Source organism: Nesoenas mayeri (assembly GCF_963082525.1).
Source record: "Nesoenas mayeri genome assembly, chromosome: 6".
Taxonomy (NCBI): domain Eukaryota; kingdom Metazoa; phylum Chordata; class Aves; order Columbiformes; family Columbidae; genus Nesoenas; species Nesoenas mayeri.
Genome location: NC_137545.1, coordinates 36,483,448 through 36,509,763, shown reverse-complemented (window position 1 = coordinate 36,509,763; position 26,316 = coordinate 36,483,448). Strand labels below are relative to the sequence as shown.

Below are 26,316 nucleotides of genomic sequence, written 5' to 3'. Positions count from 1 at the left end.
AAGAGAGGTGATCTACATCACTCTGGAGAGGCAAAAGGATAATCCAGAAGTTGCTTAAATGTCAAGCAAATCCTTGGACGCCTCTAATACATTTAATGAAGAACAATATTCAACTGATAAAATATCTTTTGACCATAAAAAAAAAAAACCCCTCTCTTGTCATGAAGTCTCAATGCCTGAGGAAACAACTTATCACTGTCAGTGTTAATTCCTTTCATCAGGCCACTGATAGAAGTTGAGAAGAGCCATTTAGCAATCATCCTATCACTGATGTAGCAGTTGAATCATTCATTTACACATGATCAGATAGAGGAAAAATGTTTGTTTTATCTTCCCCATCACCACCCAGAAAAGCTGTGGAGTACCTAGAAGTCCCTGCCTGTGAGGTTGCTGTCTGTAAAAGCCATCAGATGAAACCAGTTCTCACCGAATCCGTTTCCAACCTGGGTCTGTTCCTATTTCCAATACGCATGCTCAAAAATGTTTTGTTGTGCTAAACTATTGGATTTGTTATGAATCCTGTCTACATGAATGCTGGCACAAATATGCATGCATTTATTTGTGCATCGGTAACAAAGCTACTTTCTAAAGCCCTGTGTGCATGTGGAAGCTGAGAGGTGGGTGTTTAACCTGTAGGTGCTGACTGTGTTGCTTTAGTAATTATGCTTCCTGGGCTGGAACTCAGAAATGGGACTGCAGAGGATCAGGCAACTTAACAACATGCTCAGTTGCTGCATCTAACCAGCCTGGATGTTAATCCAAAGGACTAGCGTCCCAGTTGCTAAAACAAAGATTAATGAATAAATACTAAACTAAGCTGCTTGCCTCTAGCGGTATCAGAATCCAAACTTGTTCAACAAAAAACAAAACAACAGCCTCAAAACCAGGTGCCATAAAGGGCCTGGAAGATATGGGAGATCACCTCACAATGTCCTTACCTGCCATGTCTTTGGGACACTTCAGACAGGAGACATGTGAAAATGCATAAACAGAATTGAGCTCGGCTGGGTAAAAAGCAGTTACATTTGTACTATCACTCACCTAAACACCTCTGCCAGTTCCTCATAGTTGATGCCATCTCATGCCTCCCTCGAGTATCCCCAAAGGATTTACATTTTAATGCAATTATCAAGCACTATTCTTCCCCTTTAGTACTTCAAAATCTTCATTTTCTGGTCCTTCAGCACCACTGAAATGACCTGTGTCTGTCCGTTACTTTCTTTTCTGAAGCAGAGTAGCTAAAATGAGGCATCACTGAGTGGAAATCTTGTTTAATAACCAGCAGCCATTGCAAGAACTGATGGTCTTGCATGTAGAAACACACCCTTAGAAGCACATAGATTGGAAGTTTTCTTGCTCAGGGACTTGATCATCTGAGTTTTGAATTTCTTCAAGGATATCGTTCTAAATCTGTCCATGACCGTGTGCCATTTCTATTGGAGACTTTACACAACATCTAGTTGTCTGGTGTTCTTATGCTGCAATACTCACGTTACTGAAGATGTGGTGTGGTGACACTGTCGGGTGGCCTTCCAGGGCAGCGTGAGCAGCATTCTGCATTTACCATCCCAGGACTTGCTCATCAGAAACAGCTCACAGTGATGCATAAAGCTGATTACATATCCTCTTCTTCTACTGAGTTGCTCTGTGTCTTCTCAGTGCAATTTTATTACTGCGTATTTTTCGGAGAGGTGAGAAGGCGAACAGGCTACTCTGCAGAATGGTGAGAGCTGTGAGAGGAACAGCAGAGTGTGGGTCTGGGCCACTAGCAATGGGATGAATAGTGTCTGCTGTGCTGTGTTCTTGACTCTTGTGCAGAGATTAATTTTGAAATGATGGTCTAACGGAGCTTATGATCATAGAGTGAAACTTTTCTGTGTATTTTTCTAGTTGTTACTGACGTTCCTTGAAGAAGATGGAGAACCTTGCCAAGGTGAATAATAAGAAACTAACATCCATTAGTATGTTCTAATTCATGTCAGCTTACCTTCTTCACAGTCTGGCAGAGACAAATAATTTCTTTGTACTTTAAAAGATAATACACAGAGCACTTGTCTAATTGCCAATTCTTCTGCAGCACTGCTGCAGCCTACTGTCTAGCTTGTCTTCCTTCTGTGGAGAGAATTAATATTTTAGATCAACACTTCCTTATTAGCCACAATGATTTGCTGTTAATTTCCTTCTTTGCCTTTATTCACCCAGAAATACCAAATTTTGTCACTTGAATGAGAAGAAATCTGGCTCTTTACACGTTATATATGGGATACAGTCTAATCATTATTCAAGATACGAAGAATCTGCTGGTCTCATTCAGGCTTAAAATGTCAATTAAACAGGATGGCTGGGTTCTTCAACTCTGAAGTAAATGCTGCTGTGTTGATTTACACTGCTTTACAGCCTGGCCCAATCTATATTTGTTGTTATCACTCAAATCAGGACTGCACCTGATTATCATACTTAGAACACAATAGTACATGCCAGTATTCTATATAACAGTACGAGTCCTTCTATTTGAACCTTTTCTGCTTCACATGTTGTTTTGCTTCTGGCGAGGGCCATCTGTAGATGTGTGTGTGGAGCTTCACTCATGCATTTCCTATTCACTCAAATTTATATACCTGACGTACAATGGAGCAAACTGAAAAGCATTTCAAATGAGTATGTGTTGGGTTACTATAAACCTTTGTTTCAACTGTGCAACCATGGACTTCGTGCTCCTCTTCTGCAAGTACAGCTAGTACAATTTTTAGAAAAAAATACATTTTCACCTGAATTATCAATTATATTTGAGCTGTGTCGGCATATGCCTTACCAAATTCTCACTCTGAAGATAGGATGCCCACTCCTGGCTTTGTTATTGTCTTTGCTATTTTTAATTGAGTTTGAGGAGCTTTGATTCATGTCTTCAGTAAAAGACCTGGATTGTTGACATTTGATTAAACAATTAGCCATTATAGTATGTCATAGAAAAACAAGCTCTTAGAAAGAAAAACCACTATAATAGTGAAATAATACTTATACAATTCATTGTTGTTGATACTAGGTGAACTTGAAAATTTCTCAGTGTTTGGACAATCTGCTCTGAGGAAAAAAGAAATCAACAAATACATTTATGGTGAATCATTACCCTTCTTCCTATCTTCAACATGGTTTTGAAACACCATGTAACATTGCATACTTTTTTTTTTTTTCACAAAAAAATAGAATTCCTGAAAAAAATCTCTGTTCATTCTTCTGGCCTTAAATCATGACGGTTTCTTACCAGCTTCTGCTTCCATGCAGTTAGTTTTACAGTGATTCAGCTGGTTTGAAGATGAACTTGAGTACTTGAATTGAAAGATTATAGTTCACTTAAAAGTTACTCAAAGCTCTCTGTGCTCACTCTGTTAATGAGTTTTCAGTTCATTAATTAAGAAATAAAATCAATCCGTTTCAGGTGTGCATGTGTATTTGTAACTGTTTATTAGTGGCACCCTTAAGTAAAGCCGTCTGCATGGCAGAACTAAAAGTAAATTATTTAAAGCTTCATTTAATATTCATGTGGTTTTAACTTCAGTCTTTTTTTGTACTAATAAACAAAAAGCAGTGATGTTACTAAAATAAATATAGTATTTTCTCATGTGCATTTGCAAAGCCTCGAGTTTCCTATGCACTTATATGTATTGGTCTGTGCTTACCAGAGACGGCATTTATGCCTAAAGCACTATCACTAGTCCTGTCTGTTGGGAATAGAAATCAAAGAACGTGTCTCAATGTGAGTGAAACCCAACTCCAATTTTTAGGAGAGTTTCTTAAGAGCATGTAAATCGGTGGTTCCATCCTTAAGTGCTTCAAATGCACGAGGCGGTGAACAGAAACCCTCGATGGAGCAGCCAAATACCAGCAGCAAATGCTCCCGTGGGCACTGTGCACAGCCCATGTATCTGGGATGCAAAGTGTGACCTCTTTTCTAACCGCAGTCTAAAGCAGCAGTTATTGCCCAACTACAGTCAAACCTCTAATAATATCAGCAAAATAACATCCTTATTGTTTCTTAAAAGTAGTTTGCAGCTTGCTATTAATTCCTGAAGAGCCTCCAAAAGAGCTAGAGTAAAGTTATTTCTACACAAGCGTTATTCATTCAGGTGGTTGCAGGTTGGTTATGTACTGGTTGCCAAACTCCTGGGTTCCTTATCCTCACGATGTCACTGTGTAAGGAGGAGGTGTGATTAGCTCTGTGTTTTAAGAAGAACCGAGGTATAAAGAGAGAGAGATGTGCTGTGGTTACCTGGAAAAGGCATGGCTGAGGCAGCCCTTAGCTAGCGCATGGTTCGATAATAAACCCTCCTTTCTTGGGCTTCAGTTTCTGGGAGATGGGACATGTCTTTTCTATTAGAGAATGGCAAACGAAGGCCGGCATTCATCCAGGCCCTGAACGAGCAATCCCCAGTACCATGTTCCTTAGGTGGTGTGCAATCGTTGGCTCCCACCCCTGACATTTCAGGGTACTAAGGGAAACAGAAGGCTATTCTCAATGAAAAACCCTGGAAAAGCCACATTTCTGCACTGCAGCAGAGCTGTTGCTTACCTTGGATTCACATCTTGCATCAGATGTGAGGACTGCTCTTTCTTCTCACCTATTACTCATCTACAAGGATTTCTGAAAGATAGTTGGACTTCTGTAAGGCTGATTGGCAAGTGCAGAGGTAAAACCAAAGGGGATCTATACAGCCAAAAAAGAAGAGGGCTGGCTCCTCAAAGTATTTCTAGGCTGGTCTCATTGACAGCCGGGCTGCAGCTGGGCTGCATTTAATTACCTTTTACACAGAGCTTAAAGGTGCTTTTCACATGAATTCTAAGTCTCAATATTTCTTTTCTAGTAGTACTGAAATGGTATCTAGTTCTAATATCCCGTCTCCTGAGAACAGCAAGTTGATTTTTAGAAAGAAAGTAAACAGCGTAATACAGAAAGATCATTCCAGACATCACTGGTTGTGGGACTTTCCCAGCTGGAAGCTGCATTAAATACCTGTGTGTTTAATAGACACTGAGAGATGTGGAGTGGAAAATTCCAAGAGTTATCCAAGTTCTTTTTCCATCTAATTCAAAGTTTTGTTCTGTGTAACAACCCTGTTCCAAGTAGCTTGCCGCCATTCTTTCCAAGAGTGCAAGAGGGGGATCTAAATGCCTTAAGGGCAATGGGAAGCACTTATGAAAAACCAAAACATAGATAACTGCCAGATTGGAGTACAAGATTATTAGTACTTGCTAATAATTAAAACTAATCTTTTGATTTACTGGTAGAACTGTATTTTAAGGTGGAACTGGAATTAAAATGAGGCAGCAATTATCTATTTTGACTCAGAAAATACTTTTCAAATATGGGATTGTGGTCATGGAAAACTCTGAAGAAAAACTACTGGACAAATGACATATTGAAGCAATAGAAAGAACACTAAGTTGGTAAAGTCTGGATTTGTTGCGTTTGTTTTTGTTATTGTAAATAAGCATACATTGTAATCCCAGATTCAAGAAGCCACGAGTGAAGTTCGCTTGTAGATCCATCATTTGAAAGCACACTGCACAGTCCTCCTCCCATTTACCCTTCCTTAGTGTCCATTAGAGCTAATTCCATTTCAGCAGTGTGGTACCCATGGGAGCACTGGAGCTGTGAAGACTTGTGTCTCTCCTGGTTTTACCTACCATAACCTTTGGGGTTTTTTAGTTTAGTTAGATCTAGATAGAAAACAATAATGCATTCATCTTCAACTAATTGGATCAAATTATGGTGTAAACCCAGAAGGAATAATCTTCTTAAAATTGACATTGATTTGGCAGAAATACATTCATTTTTTTTGTGGTTGCTTTGGCATTGCAGATGAAGAGAAGGATGTGCAAATAAAGAGATCTGTTTTGCCATCTGTAGTTTAGGTTCTTCCTGCCAATGCCACATGTATGTTAAAGATGTTTATTAACTAATAAAGCAATATTGCAGAGACCTGCTTACATTTGAAAAAAAAATAAAAAGTATTAATTAATAATTTGGCATGTTTCAAAATACTGGAAAAATTATACTCCTTTTGTGTTTCAGAAGAAAACAACTACATGTTCTCTGATTCCCTGTGTCAGTTTAGTAGAGTCTTGAACTTTCTAATGCGAAGAAAGGTAATTTGTTAGAATTTGTGTATTCTGTTCTGATGGGAATTATGCCCTTTCATTTTTAGTGGCCTAGATGTTCCTTGAAGAAAGCCCATTAAGTGTTACGTGTCTCTCAAAACCTTCTTTCAAGGCTTAAGTGAGTCTGTGCTTCTGAAAACAGCTTGCTGGAAATTTCCCAGAAAAACTGTTCCTGATACAGAGCTATTTTTGACTGCTATTTTTTTCCTGAAAATGTCGGCTTGCTGCGGAAAATTCTGGTGGTTACTCAAAGGTTTCAGCTGAAATTTGTGTCAATCATGTACAGTTTTGTCGTCCAAAACTTGAAAATTTGTGTGAGGAAGATCTCAAACCAGCTGTAGTGATGAGCACAGGGGAGAATTTCACATTTTCTCATGAGGTGAGATGCTGCTTTGAAAGAAAACTACTAACTATGCTGCTAGCGTTATACATAGAAAGCCTGATGTAAGCAGAACTACCTGTCATCTTTTTTACCTGAACTACAGTTGTCCTCTTTATTGCTGTTTATTTTTGATGTTAAGATAGATTGGCCATCAAAGTTAAGTGACATACACACTTCTGTGTATGTCCACATCCAGAAATGTCTCACTCTGTTTCATTCAAAGTGGGTGAATTGCCTGGCCATTTTGAATAATATTATGTATGCATGTAAGACAGTTTACTCACTTAATAGAATTGCTGATTGATGCCTTATTTTAGCTCTGTGGGCAAAACTTTGGATCTTGTGGTTTCCGTAAAGATTTTTATGGAAGATTAAGCATCATAATATCGTTTTAACTAGATGGTCAAAATAACTGTCAGTGAATATATGGACTTGTTAAAAGCATAACAGTCCCTATGTAAAGAAAGACTGGTGTGTGATTTGTGAATAGGTTAAGCATCTGTGAAGCTCTTTAAGATAGAGTATAAAAAGACTTCACTAGAATGTGAATCTTTACCTGAGGAAACATTTCAAAACCTTCTTGAGTTATTCAGTTAAATGTTTATTTACAATAAAGTGGTATTATAACCCCCTTAGTCAAAGGGTATATATAACAACGTAAAACAATGTGGTACCAGGTCTGACTGAGAGCTGTTCTCACTCTCAGCGTGACCGATACCAGTTCCTTGGAAGGAGCACAAAACCAACACCAGCTTCCCTGGGTGTTCCCTCCTGGTCTCCAAGGATTTGTACCCAGGGTAGTTTCTGGGCTAGAGGTGGTGTGTTTGCGGCAAATGTTTCAGAACAAATAAAGAAGCCGAAAAACAATTAGGTTTAATGATCTGTTGCTGGTATTTAAGATGCATTTTTAAATCATCTGTGCTCAGGCGAATGCCCTAAAGGACTTTAATGAATTCTAGGTTGTCAGTTCTTGTCAGTGAGCTATGTTTACTTCTAACTCTTTAATTTTTATATTTGAGAGGCAGATGTAAAAAAATCCACAGAAGGAGCTGCTATTGTAATTTTCCCCAGTAATTATCTAATTTTTAGAATTCCTGATAGATACCAGCCTTTTCTATTCTCCTCATGTCCATACCCTCAGAATGGTGCACAATTTTCAAATATGCTTTTTATTGCATCTAATTTGGGTGCTGACACCATGTTGAAGAGTCTACTGGTACCAGAAAACTCTGGTGAAACACCAGAGATATTGGAATACAAGAAAATCTGTCCAACTCTAGAAATGACCACGTTGGCCAGCTGATGTGGGACTTGAACTGCATCATCTTGCCTGTGCAAATATTAAACCTGAAAATTATTGAGGAGTAGGGAGTTCAGGAAACTTTCCATACAGTGTTAACTCCTTTTGCTTAGTGGCTGAGAAGCTTCTCAACGCTAAAGGTCTTCCTCAGATTGTTCACAAAAGCTCTTAGAGCACCCTGTCATAAAAAGGTTCCCATGCAGTCAGGAGTTTTGTGATCTCCAAAGGATTTCTCTAAAGGTTTCCTTATTTCTGTTTTCAGTTTTGAGAAGTGTTTCTCTACAGTAGGACTCCCAGGGACTTCGTTTTCTGCCCAGACTCAAGTCCACATAATGGGAGGGAGGGAAGGGGCTCTTTCATTGTTTCAGACTTTGGATTCTAGTCTGATTGTTCAGTGAAATGACAGATGGTGAGTCTGTCTGTGTCCGCTGTAAAAACTAATACTATTGAGTGAGCTGCTTTCTCCCCTGGTGGGGAAAGAGGCAAAACAAAACAGAATGAGGCAAGGAATTGGCCTTATATGCCAGGAAAAATTCACAAGCAAAAGCAATTAAGCTCATTTATAACTCTCTTCAAACTTCAATGTTTTGCAGAATCATTTTTCATCTATTGTGTAGCACTGTCGCAGCATCAGATGTTTAACTTTTACATATTTCATTATGTAGTCTTGCACAGCTCTCGCTGATAACAGTCATTGCAAGTGTCAGTGCAGCTGATGAAGTCAGACGGGCCATGGACGGTTCAGTTTGAAAGCTGTCACTGAGATGTGTAACTGTTTTTGCAGTTGCTTCGTAGAAGTTTAAAAACAATGCAAGATTCATTGATTCAGTAATTCCAGTTGTTCTCAGAGATACTTTTTTATTCCTTTAACATAACTTCAGGGGCGAATAATGTTTACAAATATACAAAGGGTGAGTGTCACGAGAGTGGAGACAGGCTCTTCTCGGTGACAAACAGTGGTAGGACAAGGGGTAATGGGTTTAAGCTGGAACATAAGAGGTTCCACTTAAACTTGAGAAGAAACTTCTCAGTGAGGGTGCCAGAGCCTGGAACAGGCTGCCCAGGGGGTTGTGGAGTCTCCTTCTCTGCAGACATTCAAACCCGCCTGGACACCTTCCTGTGTAACCTCATCTGGATGTTCCTGCTCCATGGGGGGATTGGACTGGATGATCTTTCGAGGTCCCTTCCAATCCCTAGCATTCTATGATTCTATGAATTAGTTACTTTTAGTAGTGAAAAAGTAACATCCATGAAGAATTTTGTGGTATGCTCTGTGAATTTAGGGCTGTTTTTTTGAGGATTGGTCAACATAGTTGAGTCACAGGATTTTCAGGAGTCTGTCGCGGTGGGAGCTGCTGAGGTTTGAGCACTTTGACAGCCAGACCCTTTTGTACTTGTGCAGAATTAAAAATTAGTGAGCTATTTTTAAAATGTTTTCCACATGGTGTATTTCCTTTATCGTGGATAAAGTCGTTATGAAGAAAGACTGAAATTATTAAAACTATTTTTTCTTTTAATTAAATGTGACACTTCTGGTGTGCTCCTCCATCACTTTCCCAATTATTCTAGGAGCAGCAAGACGCTGTAGTTTTGGAAGTATGGCCCTCAGTATTTCTTTCTCTTGATTTGGTCCATTCCTAGACATACACAGGGAAACACTGGGTAAGACAAATCCTTCTGTCATTTTAAGAAACACGACCTTTGAAGATACAATAGTGTCCGTCTTCAAGCTCACCCTGAGCAAAAGTCTTAGTTTTGCTGTTTGGTATATGCTTTGAGTCTACTTAATTTTCCTGTAATAATCAGGAGGGACTGACTTCATAGTTTCCTAGAGAATTCCTGAAAAGGAAACAACAGTGCAAAATCATTCAGAGTCCCTGTGGAAACATGTTGCAAAATCAGGTTCAGCATTCACCATCCAGACAGCAGAGGGGAGACTTCAGACTTTTGTTCTCGGGATGTTATTTTCTGTGATGCTTCCCATTTAGTCCCCGTCTCTGCTGAAGAACTCTGCCTGGCCAGCATAACCAGTGTTGCACAAATGTCTTTCTTCTGGCCAAGAGGAAACTAACAGAAGTCTTTTCTTATTCTGTTTTTTCCTTTCTTTACTAATTCTGTCACTGGTAGTCACTAGTTGAAGCATTGCCTGTCCATGAGCACTGTTTAAGCTTTATTATCTACAGCGTAAATGGAAGGACAGACACCTAGCCTGTTAACTTACTTTTCTGCACTCTGTTATATCCTGAGAGGAACAGTTTACCCACTTCTTTCTAGGTATTTTACTATTCAAAAGCAAAAGAATAGATATCTTAGGGGAAAGCTAACTAGAGTCAGAGGGTTCAGTGCCTGGGATGCCTCCCTTTGACACAGCAGAACCAAATTATCTTTTTTACATTTCCTGGTTAACCTTCAGCAACTTCTAAAATCATTACGGCACAATAGCTCAAAAATGTGATGGTAAACATAGTTGCCAGCTAGTCCTGGCTTCCACACCTTATGTTCTTTTACCTATGGATATAATTAGACAAGATGCAGTAATTGAGAGAAATCAGAGTCACTTTTTGCCCTTTTAATAGATAGTGTGTAGTTGGTTTTGCTGTTGCAGCTCAGCCAGGCCCTGTGAGGTTAATGTGCTCATCATGACTTGCAGTCTTTGATCCTGAGTGATAAGGGAATGAGGACCATGTAAGTATAGACTGCTCCTCTTTTGACAGGAACCAGGAAATGTAAACAGACATTTTATTTATCTGTAAGTAATTTCTTACTTACTATCAAATAAGGCCCACTGAGATTAAGATATTAACAGAAAATGACCATGTTAATTTTCTTATTTCAAAACCAGGCAAATCCCATAGAGGAGAAATATTTCCAAATTTCTGAGAGTATTAGAAACACTGCAGAGGAAAAAATAATGAAAATGACTTGACAGAGGGCTGCTAACTACAACAGACTTAAATAACAAATGGTCATATCATAGAAAAAAAAAATCAATAGGAACACAGAAAATAGAGATGGAAAAGATATATTGGGTCATATTCTGCATCTCCTGCTTGAGTACAATTGTTCACTGCATTCTATATTTTATCCAGTGTAGCCTTAAATTGTTAAAAGCAAAGGAAAATTTCTCTACTTCCTTTGGGAGCATCTGCCACACACTGGAGATCTCACTGTCAAGGGATGTTTCCAGACATTTAACCTAAACTATGCTCATTTTCCAACCATTACTGCTGAAGTTCCCTCTTTGGTGTTTACCCCTCTCAGAAGGACCTCACCATCATAGTCCCTTCGATATTATTTGCTTATTATACAAACAGGAGGCAAATCCCTGGGAATCGGTAGAAAATGACAGAGCAGGGTGGTGCTGCTACATCCGAGTTGCTAGAATAGCAACGTGCCCGTATCTGCACTTGAGTCTTTCCCTGTCCCATGGTCAGCAGAGCCCCTTTCCAGCAGGGTGGATGAGCTGGGGGCTGCGTGTGATCGTATGGCTTCCAGACCAGATACCTAAGGTCTCCCTGTCTGGTATCATGTTGGGAAGTGTGCGCTTACCTGGAATGAGATACGCAGAACCAGAGTGTACCAAGGTAAACAAAGGCAAAGCTGATCCTATCCAAGATTTAGGGGTGCTCTGAAAGACAGGTATCTCTAGTCTGTAGGTCTTAGTTTGGTTGTAAGAATAAATGATACATTTTGATTTACACCTTGTTGTAAGAGAAACAATGAAGAAGCAGAGGTATGGAGAGGCCAAGCTTTTGTGGAGTGTGGGCTTACATAGGAAGAAATGCATTGTGCTACTCAATCCCTCACATTGGCACTCTGCAGACTTTCTGTGGGCCTTCAGACCAAATCATTTAAAAATTCCAGCTGTAATCGCTTTCTAGGACACACTTCTTATTCATTATTATGTTGTAACTCTGAAGCACGCCAGTTTCAATGTTTTGGCATCTGTTAGCTAGTTTAGTTGTACCACAAAATGGTACTTCATTGTATTCAGTTAGATGTATTGTGTCAAAAGCATACAAATGACAGGTCACAAAATGCAAAAGGATTTTCTTTCCTTGAAAGCTTCCCTTGAAGGTGCCCTTTTTTCCCACAGACCTTTTCACTGTATTTAAATATCAGTGACATCTTTAGCTCCACCCTGTCACACGATTTTCCTGTATCGTAGAGTCTAGCTGCCAGATGAGGACGCTGGACAGTGGGATTGGAACCTTCCCCCTCCCCGACTCAGGGAACCGATCTACAGGGCGACACCTTTCTAAGCAAGAATCAACCTTGGAACCAGGAGTCTTTGCACCGCCTGAGCAAGTTCTTCCAGCTCCTTCAGTAAAATCCAAAACTCTTGAGCGAGAAGTGCCTTCGACAGCTAAGAGCCAGGAGTCTGTGGAAAGTCTCATTAGTCACTCAACATCTGATCCGGCCATGACTGCCAAAGGTATACGACCTTTTCAAAGTCGCCTTCCAAAACCAGCTTCCTCAGGTAAAATGTCAATTACACTGAAAATCACATTATTTCTGCCCTGATATGTGTTTTGATTAGCACAAGTCCTGTAGTAATGACATCTGATAACAGAAATGTTAAATGCGAAGCAGAAAATATTCTTTTTATGAATGCATAAGGTTAACAAGTTTGTGACCTGAGCCATATGGAAATTTTGTTACACATAATGCTTATCTGAGGAGGAAAAATGTGCTAAATACTTAAACCCTTTTCTCAAGAAACGGTAATTGAAGATAGAACATATGCCAGCCTTGGAATTTGACTTGAATAAGAATGCAGATGTTCAGTAATATTCAGGGTCAAGCTTCACAGCAAAGTACAAAGTGTAGCCATGTCAGGACATAGGAAAGATATGTTCATAAAGGCTTGCTTTTGCAGCCAGATGTGAACTAAAGACTCATTTGGCCTCAATGCATGAATTCTTTCCCAGTGAATACCTGGCCCTGACCTCAAACAAGACTCTCATTACTTTACTACAGAATACAAAAACATTTCTGTATATAAACATAAAATACTTCACTTTCACTTACTGAATATGTGTGTGTTCAAACTATGGAACGAAAGCTAACGAAGGAATCAAAGGACTAGCAATCCAGCAAAGCAACTTTGTATTGTTAAATAGTTCTGTTGAACTCTGTGCATTTTTTTATAAATGCACACTCCCCATCTATATGCACTTTTGAAGGGTTGTGAGTTATTAATATATTTGTCAATAACATTAGAAATCATTAACTATAGCATTTGTAACAGGGAATTTTTTGTAGTCAGCATGGCTGATATGGTACCAAATGCAGTAAAAGTAATTGGTTTAATGGAGAAGAGAATTGTTTTATCTTGACCAAATGCAACGTTGTGTATTTATTGGGGTTATGGTTGTTAGCACTTTGTCAGCATGTTTATTGCTGCTATAAAAGTTGTGAGTGTTTAACTTGCATAAATCTCTGTCACTGTGTCTGTAAGAGAGATTCCATGTAATTAGCATATAAGGTTAAATATCAAGTTTAAGTTTAGTTTAAGGCCATCAAATACATGTTCTGCTAATGAGCTGCTGTATATTGAGCCGAGGAGGAAAGAAGTCTCTTTTGTATGTTCATAAGATGCATAACAGAAAAATTCTAATTAAACGTCTTAGAACGCAGTTGATTTAGCGATATTCCCCGTGCAGTATTGTAATGGTATAATAGACTGCAAATACACATTGTATGCTTCATTGAAGACTCCCCTACTTGTTTCAAATCAAAGCTAAATAAAAGTTATTTTAAGACTTAGTATTTTTTAAATAAATGTACTGTTAATTATGGTACAGCTAAGAAGGATTCAGAGAGAAATCTTAGTTATAGATTATACGCTACATGCTTGAATAGCCACATGTGTGACCTCAATTCAGCAGTGTGCTATAGAGTCGAGTCCATGATTAAACACTGTCATTATAACAAATTGAACAGAAACTGCAAGCATTGAATTGCTTCATAAGAAGTCAGTAGCAGTAAGATTGTTCTGATCTTAATGCTAATATTCACTGCACCAACCTTGTAAGGTTTGTATCTTAATTAAATTGTCATGAAGAGATGTTAAAAAAAAGTAGTATACATCAGATGGTGGGGTCAACTCATTCTTTATTAGAATATTTTCATTTGATTCTTCTCTCCCTCACTTTCTCATCCAAATTGCAATTATCACTTTATTTCATGTGTACCATATATCTTCTTTGATGTTCTGATTTCGCATAGTGCAAATATAGCAAATAAAAAGGCTAGCTTTCTGCTAGAAAGGTACTGCTAATTATGTTAACAGACTGTTCTCTCTCTGAGAATATAAAATAGCAAAGCAGATCCTACAATGCCTAGAAGTAGTTATTGAATGTTTTTTCTTATTTGAAAGAGTTTATATTTTCAAACTAATAGAGGGATTTAAATTCATGCCTTTGTCTTCTCTTGTTAACTGGAAAAGGCTTTGGATCAAATTCTGCCACAGTACTTGTTAGAATTGTTCGAGTAAGTTAATATGTTGTTCCTATAAGTTGTAAGATATTATTTGACATCGTGAAAGTATCATGACTTGCCCTCAGTTTTTTCTGAATTATAATTGAAACACTGTCATGAAGATGCTAATTTAAATAATGTCTCTCTCAATTCAGGAATAATTAACCTTGCAAAGCATAGTGAACAAGAACCGAGTTCTGTGACCTCTGCCTCATTAGAGCATACTGAAGAAATGGTGGAAAACAGAAAACTCCTTCCAGAGTGGACAACCAAGAAAACCACTAAAACAAAGGTATAAGTTAAGAAGTGTAATCTATTAAATGAGATAGGTATTGTGGTGAATGTTTTTAATATAGTGGGGAGAGTAACTAGCAATCTAACAGCTACATTTACTTTCTTGCCCTTCATTTGCATTCTCATTATTTATTGATAATAATAATGCAGCACCCAAAGGTATTTGTCCTGATGGTTTACAAACATGTTTTAATTAACATCCTGACAGACATTTTATAGACAAGGAAATGGAGACCTTTTACCCTGTTGTTCTCTTCAGGAAACTTGATCTTGTTTTTTGGCTTTCCATGAGATTCTCATCTCTTTATTTCCCCAGGCCCAGGTCTCCTTGTCTGTATGGTTATGTAGTATGAGTGTTGGAGCAGATGTGCTGTGAAAGTATTGTGAATGGGAAGATACCCATCCTTGGTTAATCCCTGCAATGATCTGTCTGTCCTTTAGTCTTTTAATGAAAACTTCAGAAAGAACCAACAGGCAAATACATGTACCTGTGTAAAAGCTGCTGCTGCTGCTTGTCAAGTTATTCATATTCAGGAATGCCAGACTGTTAAGCCCCATGAGAAGTACAGGGTCAGCAGGTTAGCAAAGAGAGAAGAAAACTTTATCAAGAAAGTGGGCGTGAAGAGGGGAAGCTGTTGGACTGCTGGCTAACAAGCCTTACGTTACAAGGGGCTAAAAACATTTTGTTGTGTAACTTTTTTGCATGTCCTCTTTATCCAAGTAGTTACTGACTGGAATATCCCACATTTTTGTGTGGCCCATGCTCTGGATATTTAGAACAGAAAGAGAGAGATAAAATTACCTGTCCTGTATGTCATTGACAAACTGGAGGTGAATCCTATGTAGTGCAGTAGTGTAGGATTCCAAGTAACAACCGCGGTGCTGTGGTCTTGACCTGGAGCTGATCATGACTGAGCACCTCCAGTCCCAAAACCATGATCCGTGTGTTACCGCTAATTAGTCTGCCTAGCAGTCAGAAGGTCACTGTGGGTGTAGCTGACGTGTGAATGTGTCTAAATGGCTTCAGGACTACAGATGACTCATACTCTCCCAGTTTTACGGGTAATGTTGGCCATACCTGGCTACATGCAGGTATCCTCAGGTCTGGTCCGCTCTCTATGACTATGTGCTTCCTGTCAAATGGATGTCCCTCTGCATCAGTTAAAAACGCCACCATGGATGGGAAGAGGGCAAAATTAGTATCACTCTCTGAAAAACAGAACTATAAACACTTTTGAGCCACTGATAGGCACTTGGGATTAGGAGGGTAGGTGGTATTTTCACCTGTAGATGCCATTAGCTGAAGAGTATCAGCCTTAGCTTCCCCATACCCATTTTGTGGGTTGTGTTGTACTGAGCTGCTGAAAGGTTTGAGCCTTCCGTGATCAGAAGCCATCCAGAGCTCCCAGAATTCCTCTTTACTCCCAGAAGAAAATGCTTAGTGCTGCTTCCCAAAGAGCAATGAGATAGGAGTCAGCTGCGAATTAAGGGCTCTCCAGAACTGTAATGTGAATGCCAGGATGACAGACATGAATTTAGGAAGAACTTAGGATTTACTGGTATAGAAAGCATGAGTAGTGTCTACTGGCAATCCTAATTGTCTCTAGAATTGCTTGCAGCAAACCATTTATTGTGTGATAATTTTCCATGTTACAAATACACTGTAGTAAACATAGTTGAGATGTTTTAAAATTAAACTTGGTGGATGAAATTATCTGACAATGTTGGTGGTTTTGAAAACAATGTCACAGTGGAAAATATGGTAAAATCTGGACTGTGTCTGCCAGACTGCCTCAGGGGACTTGGCAAGACAAGAGTGTGTTATTTCCCCCATGGCAGGCTGATGATTACTTACTTGAAGAAGAAGTGGTTAGTTAAACAGGTAATGCAGATTTTTTTCCAGCTGAACTGTCCATTTATACTACATGATGAATATAAAACCTTCCACTCCTAATACCATCTTCGACATTATTTTGATGTATATGCATCATTTGAATGATTGCAATACCCTTATTTGTACAGGACAGAGCTCTGAGAGTGTGTACTTATTCTGCAAGCAGCAGTGACACTGAGCCGGAGCCAGAGTTTGAAACAAATTATTTTAGAACTGCAGAGGAGACTTTAATAGAGTTAACAAAGAACAACAAACAAGGTAATTGAAAATTTGTACATAAAAATGTTTATCCCTCATCTCCACTCTGACTCAGCAGCAGATAGTGTCCTTCATTGAACTTTCCATCTAGTTTTCACTTTCTAACCCCAGATCTTTCTTCGGTCTAATTTTCCATTAGCTTCTTATTACTTTTTGCTTTTTATTTTATGTGTGTATCTTTTTTTCCCGTCTTCCACAGTTTTTGCTAGTAGGAGCTTAACTTGTAGGTTTTCAGGCATAAATCCCTGCAGTGGCAGTAAAAAGAAGTCTTCAGTTACATTATTGCAGAAGTTAAAAGGTGGCTATAAAGATAGCTTCTCCTTTTTCCTTTGTAATTATATTAGCCAGTTGAAATAACACAATGATCAAGGCCATAGTTTTCCAACCTCTGTATCAAAGTGATGTTGGTTGTGGTGCCATAGCAAAGTCTCATTGTCCTCCATGTATATATTGACATTTTCAAGTATCAAACCTTGTTGCAAGAGTTTCTGGCAACTTGGAATTTACTGAATTCCAGTGGATAAGAACACCTTAAGTGAATTTCTTGAGCTATTAGTTTTCTAGGTGTTTAATAACCCAAGAAATTGCTGCCTTCTCTTGACCCCCAGCTTGCTGTGCGGCTAGCCAGCTTTCAGTGTGCCCTCGGGCACAGGAGGACCGTGGCTCACGGCCGTGCCCACGCAGCCCATGGCTTCCCGGCAGGAGATGAATTCTGGCGAGTGCAAAGGCCAGCGCGAGGTCTGAGCACCTCTGAAGCTCTGAGAGCTTAAGCAGTAGCTTCAGTGATTCACAGGATTTGTGCTGACCTGCACAGCAAAGAGCTTGACCTAGCAGAGATTAGCACCTACAGTAGATAGTGCAGTGATGGATGCGTTCAAATGCCATGGGCGGCTAGATACCGTCGGCAGACATGCTGTGCTCTTTAGTATCTGCTGGCAGTTGGACTGAAACATTTGGCATTTTCAGAGCTAATCCATTTTTCGCGATTCCACCGCAGAGAGAGCAGAGTAGGAAGCTTGAACCGTTTATTTACGTTACTCCTGTAACTTTGTCTTTTTAATCTGTATGAAATGTTGCAAGTCATTTAACTCAGCCCATAAGCACTTATTGTTACAGATTTTGCCTTTTACAGATCATGTTCTAATACAAAAGAGATGTGTTTTGTTAAAGAGGTAGATAATTTTTTTAATTAATCACAGTTTGTAAAAAAAAAAGCGTGTAAGCAGTTGTATTAAATGGCAGCATATTCAAAGTTTAATGATACCTAAGCATGACTTGAAGTCACCATTTTACACAGCAAATCATTATTTTTGTGTATATGCCTAACTTTTGGGCTAGTAACAGAACTAGAATTTGTAATTGTGATTGAGACAAATAGAAAAATTATAAAACCTTATTGCAAACGTATTTCTGCTATGGTCATTCCTTATGGCCAGGATTTCTGTTCTATGCTCTATAAATGCAGTTCTGACATTGTATTAATAACAATACTTGATTCCATTCCGTGTTCAAAGATCTTAGCTTCTTTCTGCACACAAGTGATATAACCTGACAACATCCTCATGGGGCAGGGGCTGCAGCAAACTGGTTCACAGAGAATATTTTCATATGTGTAGATAATGATATTTATTTTATGAGTCCCTAAAACATTAATGAACTTTCACTGGTTGCACAATTGTAATGTTGGAGTGATTTTCATTTTCCATGTATGAGCAAGGAACAGAAAGACTGGCAGACTGAGTGCCCGATGCAAAGACTATTGAAAGTCAATGATAAGACCTTCATTGATTTAGTGGGCTTTGGATGAGACCCCCAGTGCATTGCCCAATGTTATGGGGAAGGTCAGTAGAACAGCAGGGAATAACCCAAATATTCCTCCATTTCAACCATGAAAATGTTTTGGTTCTGGTTTCATGAAGGTTTTATCCTGATGCGATTCTGTTAGAAGTGCTGGAGGCAGAAGCTCTTCTAATGCTCTAGGTGACAAGGTAGAGTTGAAGTTTGTGTAACAAGAATGGGGAGGAAAGAAGCTACTGATTACATGAGCCTCTGTCTGCTGCACGTTTTCATGAACTCCAGAAAAATTCACCCTTTTGTTTTGTCTCCTGAAAGAGTTTTCAGCCTTAGGCTTTGAAAGCTGAGGTTTTATTCCTAATATTCCATGTATTACAGTAGGATCTAGAACAAATGGGTAGGGCCTGTTTTCTAACCGTACCAGTTTATTTTTTTATACTGCTGTATTAATTAGCTAAAAATGTAGAGAAAATTAGAGAATTATCAAATATAGTAAAACTGGAAGACATGCTGAAGGAACTTAGCACATCTGCCATGAAAGGCTATTAAGAGAGAAGAACAAAAACTTACAGCAAATAAATAAGTAGAACAATACCCCCAAATTAACCATCTCATCTATAATTTAAAAACAAAGGAAATTAATTCTGGCTGTCTCATACCATCTCCTTCACCTTGAATATTAAGTATGAACAGTCCCCTGTATATGCATTGGTTGGAGAGTTAAGAGCTAGTATTTTAATGCTTTTATTACACTGAATTCCAGATACATTAAAACATTTGAAATAGATTTTTAAATTGTAAAATTACATAACAGTGTATGCAGACTGCATTTCATCCATTAAAGATGGCATAACGATATTATTTTTAACATCTCTTACAGCTGAACAGGAAAAACAAAATCAGAGAAAGTCATATCTGGGGAACCCAATGTCAATCTTGGATTTATACCAACACCATCTCTATGGCTGTTTTGGAGAGAATGGACCCGAACAATTAACACATTACAGTTTAATCGAGCAGCTGAGTGGAGCTTCCAGTAAAGACAGCAAGGGCAAGGACAGCCCAAGTGTGAGTTACTGTGATTTTCATATTACTTCTCATTTTCTTCACGATTACTTTCATTTGCCTCTTGTTTTTTCCTCAGTGTGTTGATTAATTACAAAAACCAGGCAGCCTTGAAAAAACCAGCATGACCTGCAGAAGAGTAAAGATCTAAATATTGTTAGAACAGCATGTTACATTCTGATGCTCACCTGTCATTGAATTAGACTTCCAAAATTGACAAGTAGAGACAGGCTGGCGCTAGCACTCTGCCATTAGAGAGGAGCTGAAATTTAAGGCTAGCAAGAAAACATAGAATTTCTCTTTTAAGGCTTCTCCTTCACATACGGTTAGGTAATATGTATAGAACAACATGCAGTAAATGACTTAAACATCTGAAGTAGTATTCCTGAACATTCAAATGGAACTATGCTGTGGAAGTTAGCTATATTCTGGTCTCTTTTGTAATAACTCTTGGTGTTAGCTCCTCATTTGAGGGATTCAAACATTATTTTGATGAAGATCGGTCCTGATCTGGTTAGTGCATCTTGACACTTGATCTGGTTAGTGGATCTTGACACTAAACTGAAACAAATTTGTTTTCTCCCCTTGCTATTTCTGTCTCTGAGAATGTTGAACCTGACATCATGCAGTCTCAGTAATCCTGAAAAGCAACTGCTCAACCTACTCTTTTCCCCTTATTTTCTCATGCCTTCTCCTCTCATCCTCACACTTCTATCTCACTTTTTCTCTCCTTTCCGCTAACAAGCTTATTTGTTTGAAAATAGAGCCACCCAGCCATGATCCCCTGTAATCACTTTGCCTCCATGTTCAGTCTGTTTCCCCAGCTCTTCTTCTTTTGAAATATAAGCTCTTTCATTTTTGTGTGTAGCACTCGGTACATTTTGGTATTTTACAGTATAAACAAAGGTGGTAGCAGAAAATAATGAATGAGCTGCTGTTTTGCAGCATTGCTGGTGTAGTTGAGAAGTGGAGAAGCATTTTTATCTCTTCCCAGACCCCAGTTTTCAGTTTCAGAAAATCACTGTGCGTTGTAACTTCAGAGGTGATTAACCAAAGAGCCTTACAGCTTGCAGCAATCTGGGCCAAATGTGCAGAAGGAATGTGTGGAACAAACTGGCAGTGCCCCTGTGTATTCCAGCTCCACTGGCATGAAAACCCTGCTTAACCAAATAGAAATTGATTCACAAACTTCAGAAGAAAAATCCTGAAATGTATCTGCCACGTTTCCCAATCAACCCAATTTCACTAGTACCCAGAATATTTTTCAATTTGGATATATTTGCATGGTATTAGAAAAAAACAATTTTAAAGAATCCGGCTTCATAGTTGGGAAGAAGAAAAGGAAAAAAAAAAAGGTAGCAGAAGAGTATTAAAAATTATAGATGAAGGAAAATAATTTGAGCGACCACTTAATTCCTCATCTTGAACATCTATAAATTGATAGCTTAACTATGCAGATGACATGAATTATATATGTATGTGTGTATACTTTTTAAAAAAATCAGTTCTGCCTTCTGAAGGCCAAGGTCTTTTGCTGTTAACAGAGCAATTAGATTTGGATCCACTATAGAAAAGTGGCTTAGAGCTGCATTTACTTTTAATTCATTGTTCTTGTGCATTTTTTGTATATGACATCTCTGCAATGGGCCCAATCAGCATCAAAACTTAAACAAAACTCATTGAAATAGCCTTAGGATCCTCATAAAAATCTTATCATTAAACTAGATGGCAACAGGTGTAACTCAGCACTAGCAGTTTTCATTCATTATATCGGGGGGCTTTTGAGATTACTTTTTGAGGATCTGCAAAAGCTCTCAAAACAGCATCGCCTCTCGGTGAACAGCAAAAGCTCAATAAAGCACTAGAGATTTGCCTATTAGTATTAAACTTTTCAGAATGCCAAATGAGAAGCGGTAACCATGAAAAGCAGGTTGCCCTGAACTCCTTGTTTGAACCTGCACGGTGAATTTTTTCTGAGCTGTAATTTGTCCAACCCAAGAAGACCCACGGTCTGTTTAAATTAGAACTGTCTCATCGGGAACATTACCCACAAAAAAAGGGGGGACATGAGAAACTGAGGCACTTAGGGCCAACAACTCTAAAAACACAACAACAAAAAGGTTTTGAGGGAGGAAAAAATGCAGCTTTCATACAGAATATTTGGCATTTTGAAAAAGGCCATTCTACGTGCTTTGAATTTCATTCCCAAATGGTGTGTGTGAAGCCTTCAAAAAAAAAAGCTACAAAACACCAAGTGTCGTGATGGACAGAATGAGTTTACTCTGCTTGTCAGAAGAGCAGTGTGCTGTGTCAGCCCCTCGGCCCAATTAAATTGCTCTGTACAGCCCCGGTACGGTAGTGGCTTCAGATTGGGTGCTCTAATGAGAAATTCTGGCAGGAAGCTCTGTTAACCCAGACTTATTGTCATTTGAATTGTCTCCTCACCCAGCATATTCACCAGCATTACCGCCAAAGTACATACACAAGTTTTATCAGCACAAAAAGTACTGTGCAGGAGTTTCAGAAGAGAAACAACCAATGGGCAATGAATATGATAAAGGGACACCGAGTGGACACTTTGAGGAATCAAAAAAGGCTTTTTTACACGTTGAAAGGAGAAATATGTACAGTTCCAGTTTCTTATCTGCCAAGTCTTAAAACAGCTTCCTGGTTAAACTCTCTTGGCACTAAGACCAATTTGATGTTACATTTATCATCTTCTGAAATAATGTCATCCTTTTGTACATTGCAGAATTTTGGACAAGAAAAACAAATCACAATTTCAAATAAGGGAATAAAATGCATTGAATCGTGGACATAAAACTTCCTCTTAAAATAACACCCATGGTATATTTTTCTTCTGTCGTATGTTGAAAACTAGAAACAATAATTTCTACATGTATCAATTGAATTAATTTTAATTAAACAGAAACTTCTCTGAGTTAATAAAGCATTCATAGTGCCTGATCCAGAGTGCACTGCAGTCACCCCTGGGAGACACCTATTCCATGTGAGGTCTGCACCACACAGCTGCTCCCCTCCTTGTAGCAGGAGCTGGTAGTGCCTTGAGCAGTTTGCTGATGTCATGATTGCTAACACATTTTTGCAATGAAAAAATTATTTCATATTTCAATTAATTTACTGTGCAGGCTTTAAAAGCTCAGTGATTTATTTTTTCTCATAGGAATTCAGAAAACAAGATAAATTTCCCTCACCCAGGCCCATTGTTTATTAACTTAGTTTATGATCAAATGAAAAATGGCACAAGACTTTTTGTTGTCTTCTTTGTTCCCTTGGAGAAGTAACTGAGTTGGTCAAAGATTTTATTACTTAATCATCCTTATGATCCCAAAGTATCATCAAAAATGTGTTTTCTTCTCTGTCCTTAACCAACTATCACATACTGTTTTTCTGTAATACAGTCCTTCTTGCTTTCCTTTGTCCCTAGGTGTATTACTCTAATTTGAGTCACCATCAAGGCTTGCTTGTATTTCAAGGCATGACTTGATGAGCACTTTAAAGAAAAGCTCCTTTGTGGAAGGGGTTGGTACCCATCACAAGTTTCTAAACCCTCTCGCTTTCCCTCAGTTGTGATGACATACATGAGTAATGTGACATTTCTGTCACAGTTACAATGTTAAGTACAGCAGCAATTTAACTAGGGGGCTCATTTGACTTCTCTCCGAGGCTTGGATGTGCAATGTGAAGTTATGGTCTTATGCAACACAGCAGAGTTTGTATGTGTTGCTGATGATTCGTGAAGGAGATCAGATGCTGAAACCACTGTGTGTCTCAGTTCAAGTAGCTGTTAGAGCTTGATGGCAAATACAGGAAAAGGAAAAATTAGAGAACTGCTTTGGCTGCACTCACAAATGGGGCTGACGTGGCGGCATTCCCAGATAAACTCAAGATTTTTTACAGCAGAGTGAGCTGTCTGGGAGTTAATGCCATATGATTGACTCATTGTGCTCACAAGTCTTCTAATGCATTGTATTAACAGAGTGCAAAAGCACTAGAAATAAGAAAGTTTGGTAACTGCACAACGCTTGCCATCCTTCAAGGATCCCAGAACATTAAGCTGAAACTACAGAGGATGTTCCAGCATTCCTGAATTACAGCAATAGTTAAAGCAGCCTTGACACCTCTGCTGGCTACACCGAACAAGAGTAAGGGGAAAACAAAAAAAGGCATGAGCTGCTTCACCTTGCATCTTGTCTCCTACCAAAATCAGTATGTGCTGAGCTAGGGTATGAACTTTCTGAGAGTGCCTTATTCTCTCTGAAAGAGGGAAGCTCTTAGGCTCTTAAATAGAGCCCCTCTTAAAAGACACTCTCCGTATTTCAATGTCTGAAGTAGTTCCAGGGAGACCATGTGCACTCTGCTTTCACAGAGAACTAATTCTTGGTCACATTCTCAGGTATGCTTAGGGGGGGTTTCTGTTTATCACATATGAAAAAAAAATAAGAACATTATTTAGGTCCAATTAGCAGTTGAGAAGAGCTGCATCCTGAGTGTTTAGAGTGGGAAGGAGGTATTGACATGTAATTACTTGTTTCCTTGCCTTGACCTGAGAAAGGGAGTCTATGCAGCTCGCTTGTACTGAGTGCCAAACTTTCAACTCAAAATTGAAGAGATGAACATTGCCCCAAGCTGTCCTCTGTGGGGAACTAGTAAAAAACATCTATTGTAGCCACCATTTGTGTTTTAGAGAGTGAAACTGCATCTCAGTGCATGCCCAGGTGAGCACTAAATAATTACCTTGCTTATACTTTCATAACAACAAGAGTTCGTGCAGCTGCAGCAGCACTGGGTGGTGTTTGGCTCGTTGCTTGGCCTCAGGATCTCAGTTTCACTGTCTGTAAATTGGGGACAGCAATACCTGTTCCATGGTACAACCAAAATGAAAACAGCAAATGCTCCAGATGACTTGGGTCTTAGCGTGTTGTGTACTACATGTGTGTTACTGCAAATACAGAATTTGAAGTAACTCTTACAAGTTATTATCCTAGAAAGTAATACAAGACAGGGCGGGGGGTGGGGAGGGAGGTGTGGGCCTTGTCAATAAGCAAAAATATCTGGCTGGATCAAATCCAGGAATTAGTTGATTGTGGATTTCTGTGCACTGATTGTATAATTCAGTTACTGTTCATCAAGCCCAGAAACCTCGCCTCTTTTTGCTGTTTTCTTTGCCAGGCTTGAGACAGAGGCAGATGATAAGCTGAGGAAGGAATCGGTTATATTTCCTTGCCTAGCGCTGATGAAACTAAGATGTTAAAAAGATATTACCACTGCACAATTTGTAGATAGGGAATAAGTCTGCAGACTCATTCACCTGGCTTGTGAGTTTTAAGATCAATGCTTTTCTTTCATGTAAGGAATTAGTATATAAAATCATTGCGTATGTTTGGGGAGGTGGTTTATTAATGTAGACATTAGGTGATGCCAGCCTAGAAGCAGAGGTTCTAAATCAGTCAGGACCAGCTATCCTTTCATCCTCGCTGCCACAGAAACCGAAAACAACGTTTACGATATTTATTCTTTTGTATGAGATCTTCAAAACTCAGATCACGTTAGCACAGGGTGTAGATAGAAGATCCAGCAGCAGTTTTAAAAAGAGCAGTGTTACAAAAGGGAAGTAGATGACCCAGCGCACTTGGATGTCCATCTCGGTCTCAGCACCTCTGTTTTGAAAGCGGAGCAAACTGCCTCACCCAAAAAAGGAGCATGCAGGAGCGGGGTGCTCGCATTGGCTGGGACCCAAGCCAGTGTTCTCCGGGTGGTGTCGGGCCCTGCAGCCGTACCCGCTGGGGTCGGTGCTCAGCCTGGTCACGGCAGCCCCGACCAGAGACAGGCAGCCCCCGCGCTCCCTCGCCTCCGCATCCCTGCTTGGGCTGCCTGGCCCCCTGCCCCTGGAGCTGGTGCTGCCACCATGGGGCAGGGTCACGTCTGCTGCCACAGCCACGGGGGGGTCACCGCGAGCACTCACGTGAGGCCTCGCTGGGCCCGGACTGCGATACTAAAGGAGCTGCTCTCTGCACCGCAGCCCCTCCTGGCTCCCTACATGTGGAACGCGTGGAGGTCTTTAAGCTACACATTGCCATTTGTCAAAATTGTCTCAATAGAATTTACCCACTGACAGGCTTGGGGCTGTGAGACTTCCTTTCTGTTTAATCAAAGGGTTTTGATTCTCAGATGAATGATGCAATACTTGTTCCGTCAAAGCAAAGGCTGTCTGAGTAATTACCCAAGTTGATGTAAGATCTGTTGTCAGGGGAATTTTATAGGAGTATTTGACAATGTAAGTGACAAAAACCACAGGAGCATGATCTGATAAGAAAACAGATTTTACCATAACACCCATGGGAGTAGTACAGAATTAAAAATATTTTTCCTAGCCTTGGTTATGATTCAACTCGTGGGGAAATGTGAAATTAGAAATAGGCTAAGATGTCTCCAAACATCAACAAATCCCACATCTCTGCATGTTTTTTTTCCCCCTCCATAGAGCAGGTTCACGTTCCAAGATCTGCTACCAAGCCTTATATTCCTAATCAGGTCTCATTGTTTCTAGTATCTTGCCATCAAAGTTGCCTCCAAAAAGTAAAGTGAAGAGACAGCAAAACAATCAATTTGAAGGCTGCCAGGCAGTCTCCTGGGACCAAAGTCTCACTTGACGTGTATCACTTAAAA

General features: G+C 39.4%; 1 protein-coding gene across 1 annotated transcript in view; it reads left to right on the top strand.

Moving 5' to 3' along the window:
• NCKAP5 (NCK associated protein 5) overlaps window positions 1-26,316 on the top strand; it is a gene marked incomplete at both ends in the record, with an annotated part of 239,157 nt that overhangs the window by 194,061 nt on the left and 18,780 nt on the right. The window contains 4 exon segments of the mRNA XM_080346974.1: window positions 12,007-12,318; window positions 14,477-14,613; window positions 16,638-16,767; window positions 19,442-19,629. Of these exon segments, the coding sequence (XP_080203100.1) occupies window positions 12,007-12,318; window positions 14,477-14,613; window positions 16,638-16,767; window positions 19,442-19,629 (767 nt within the window).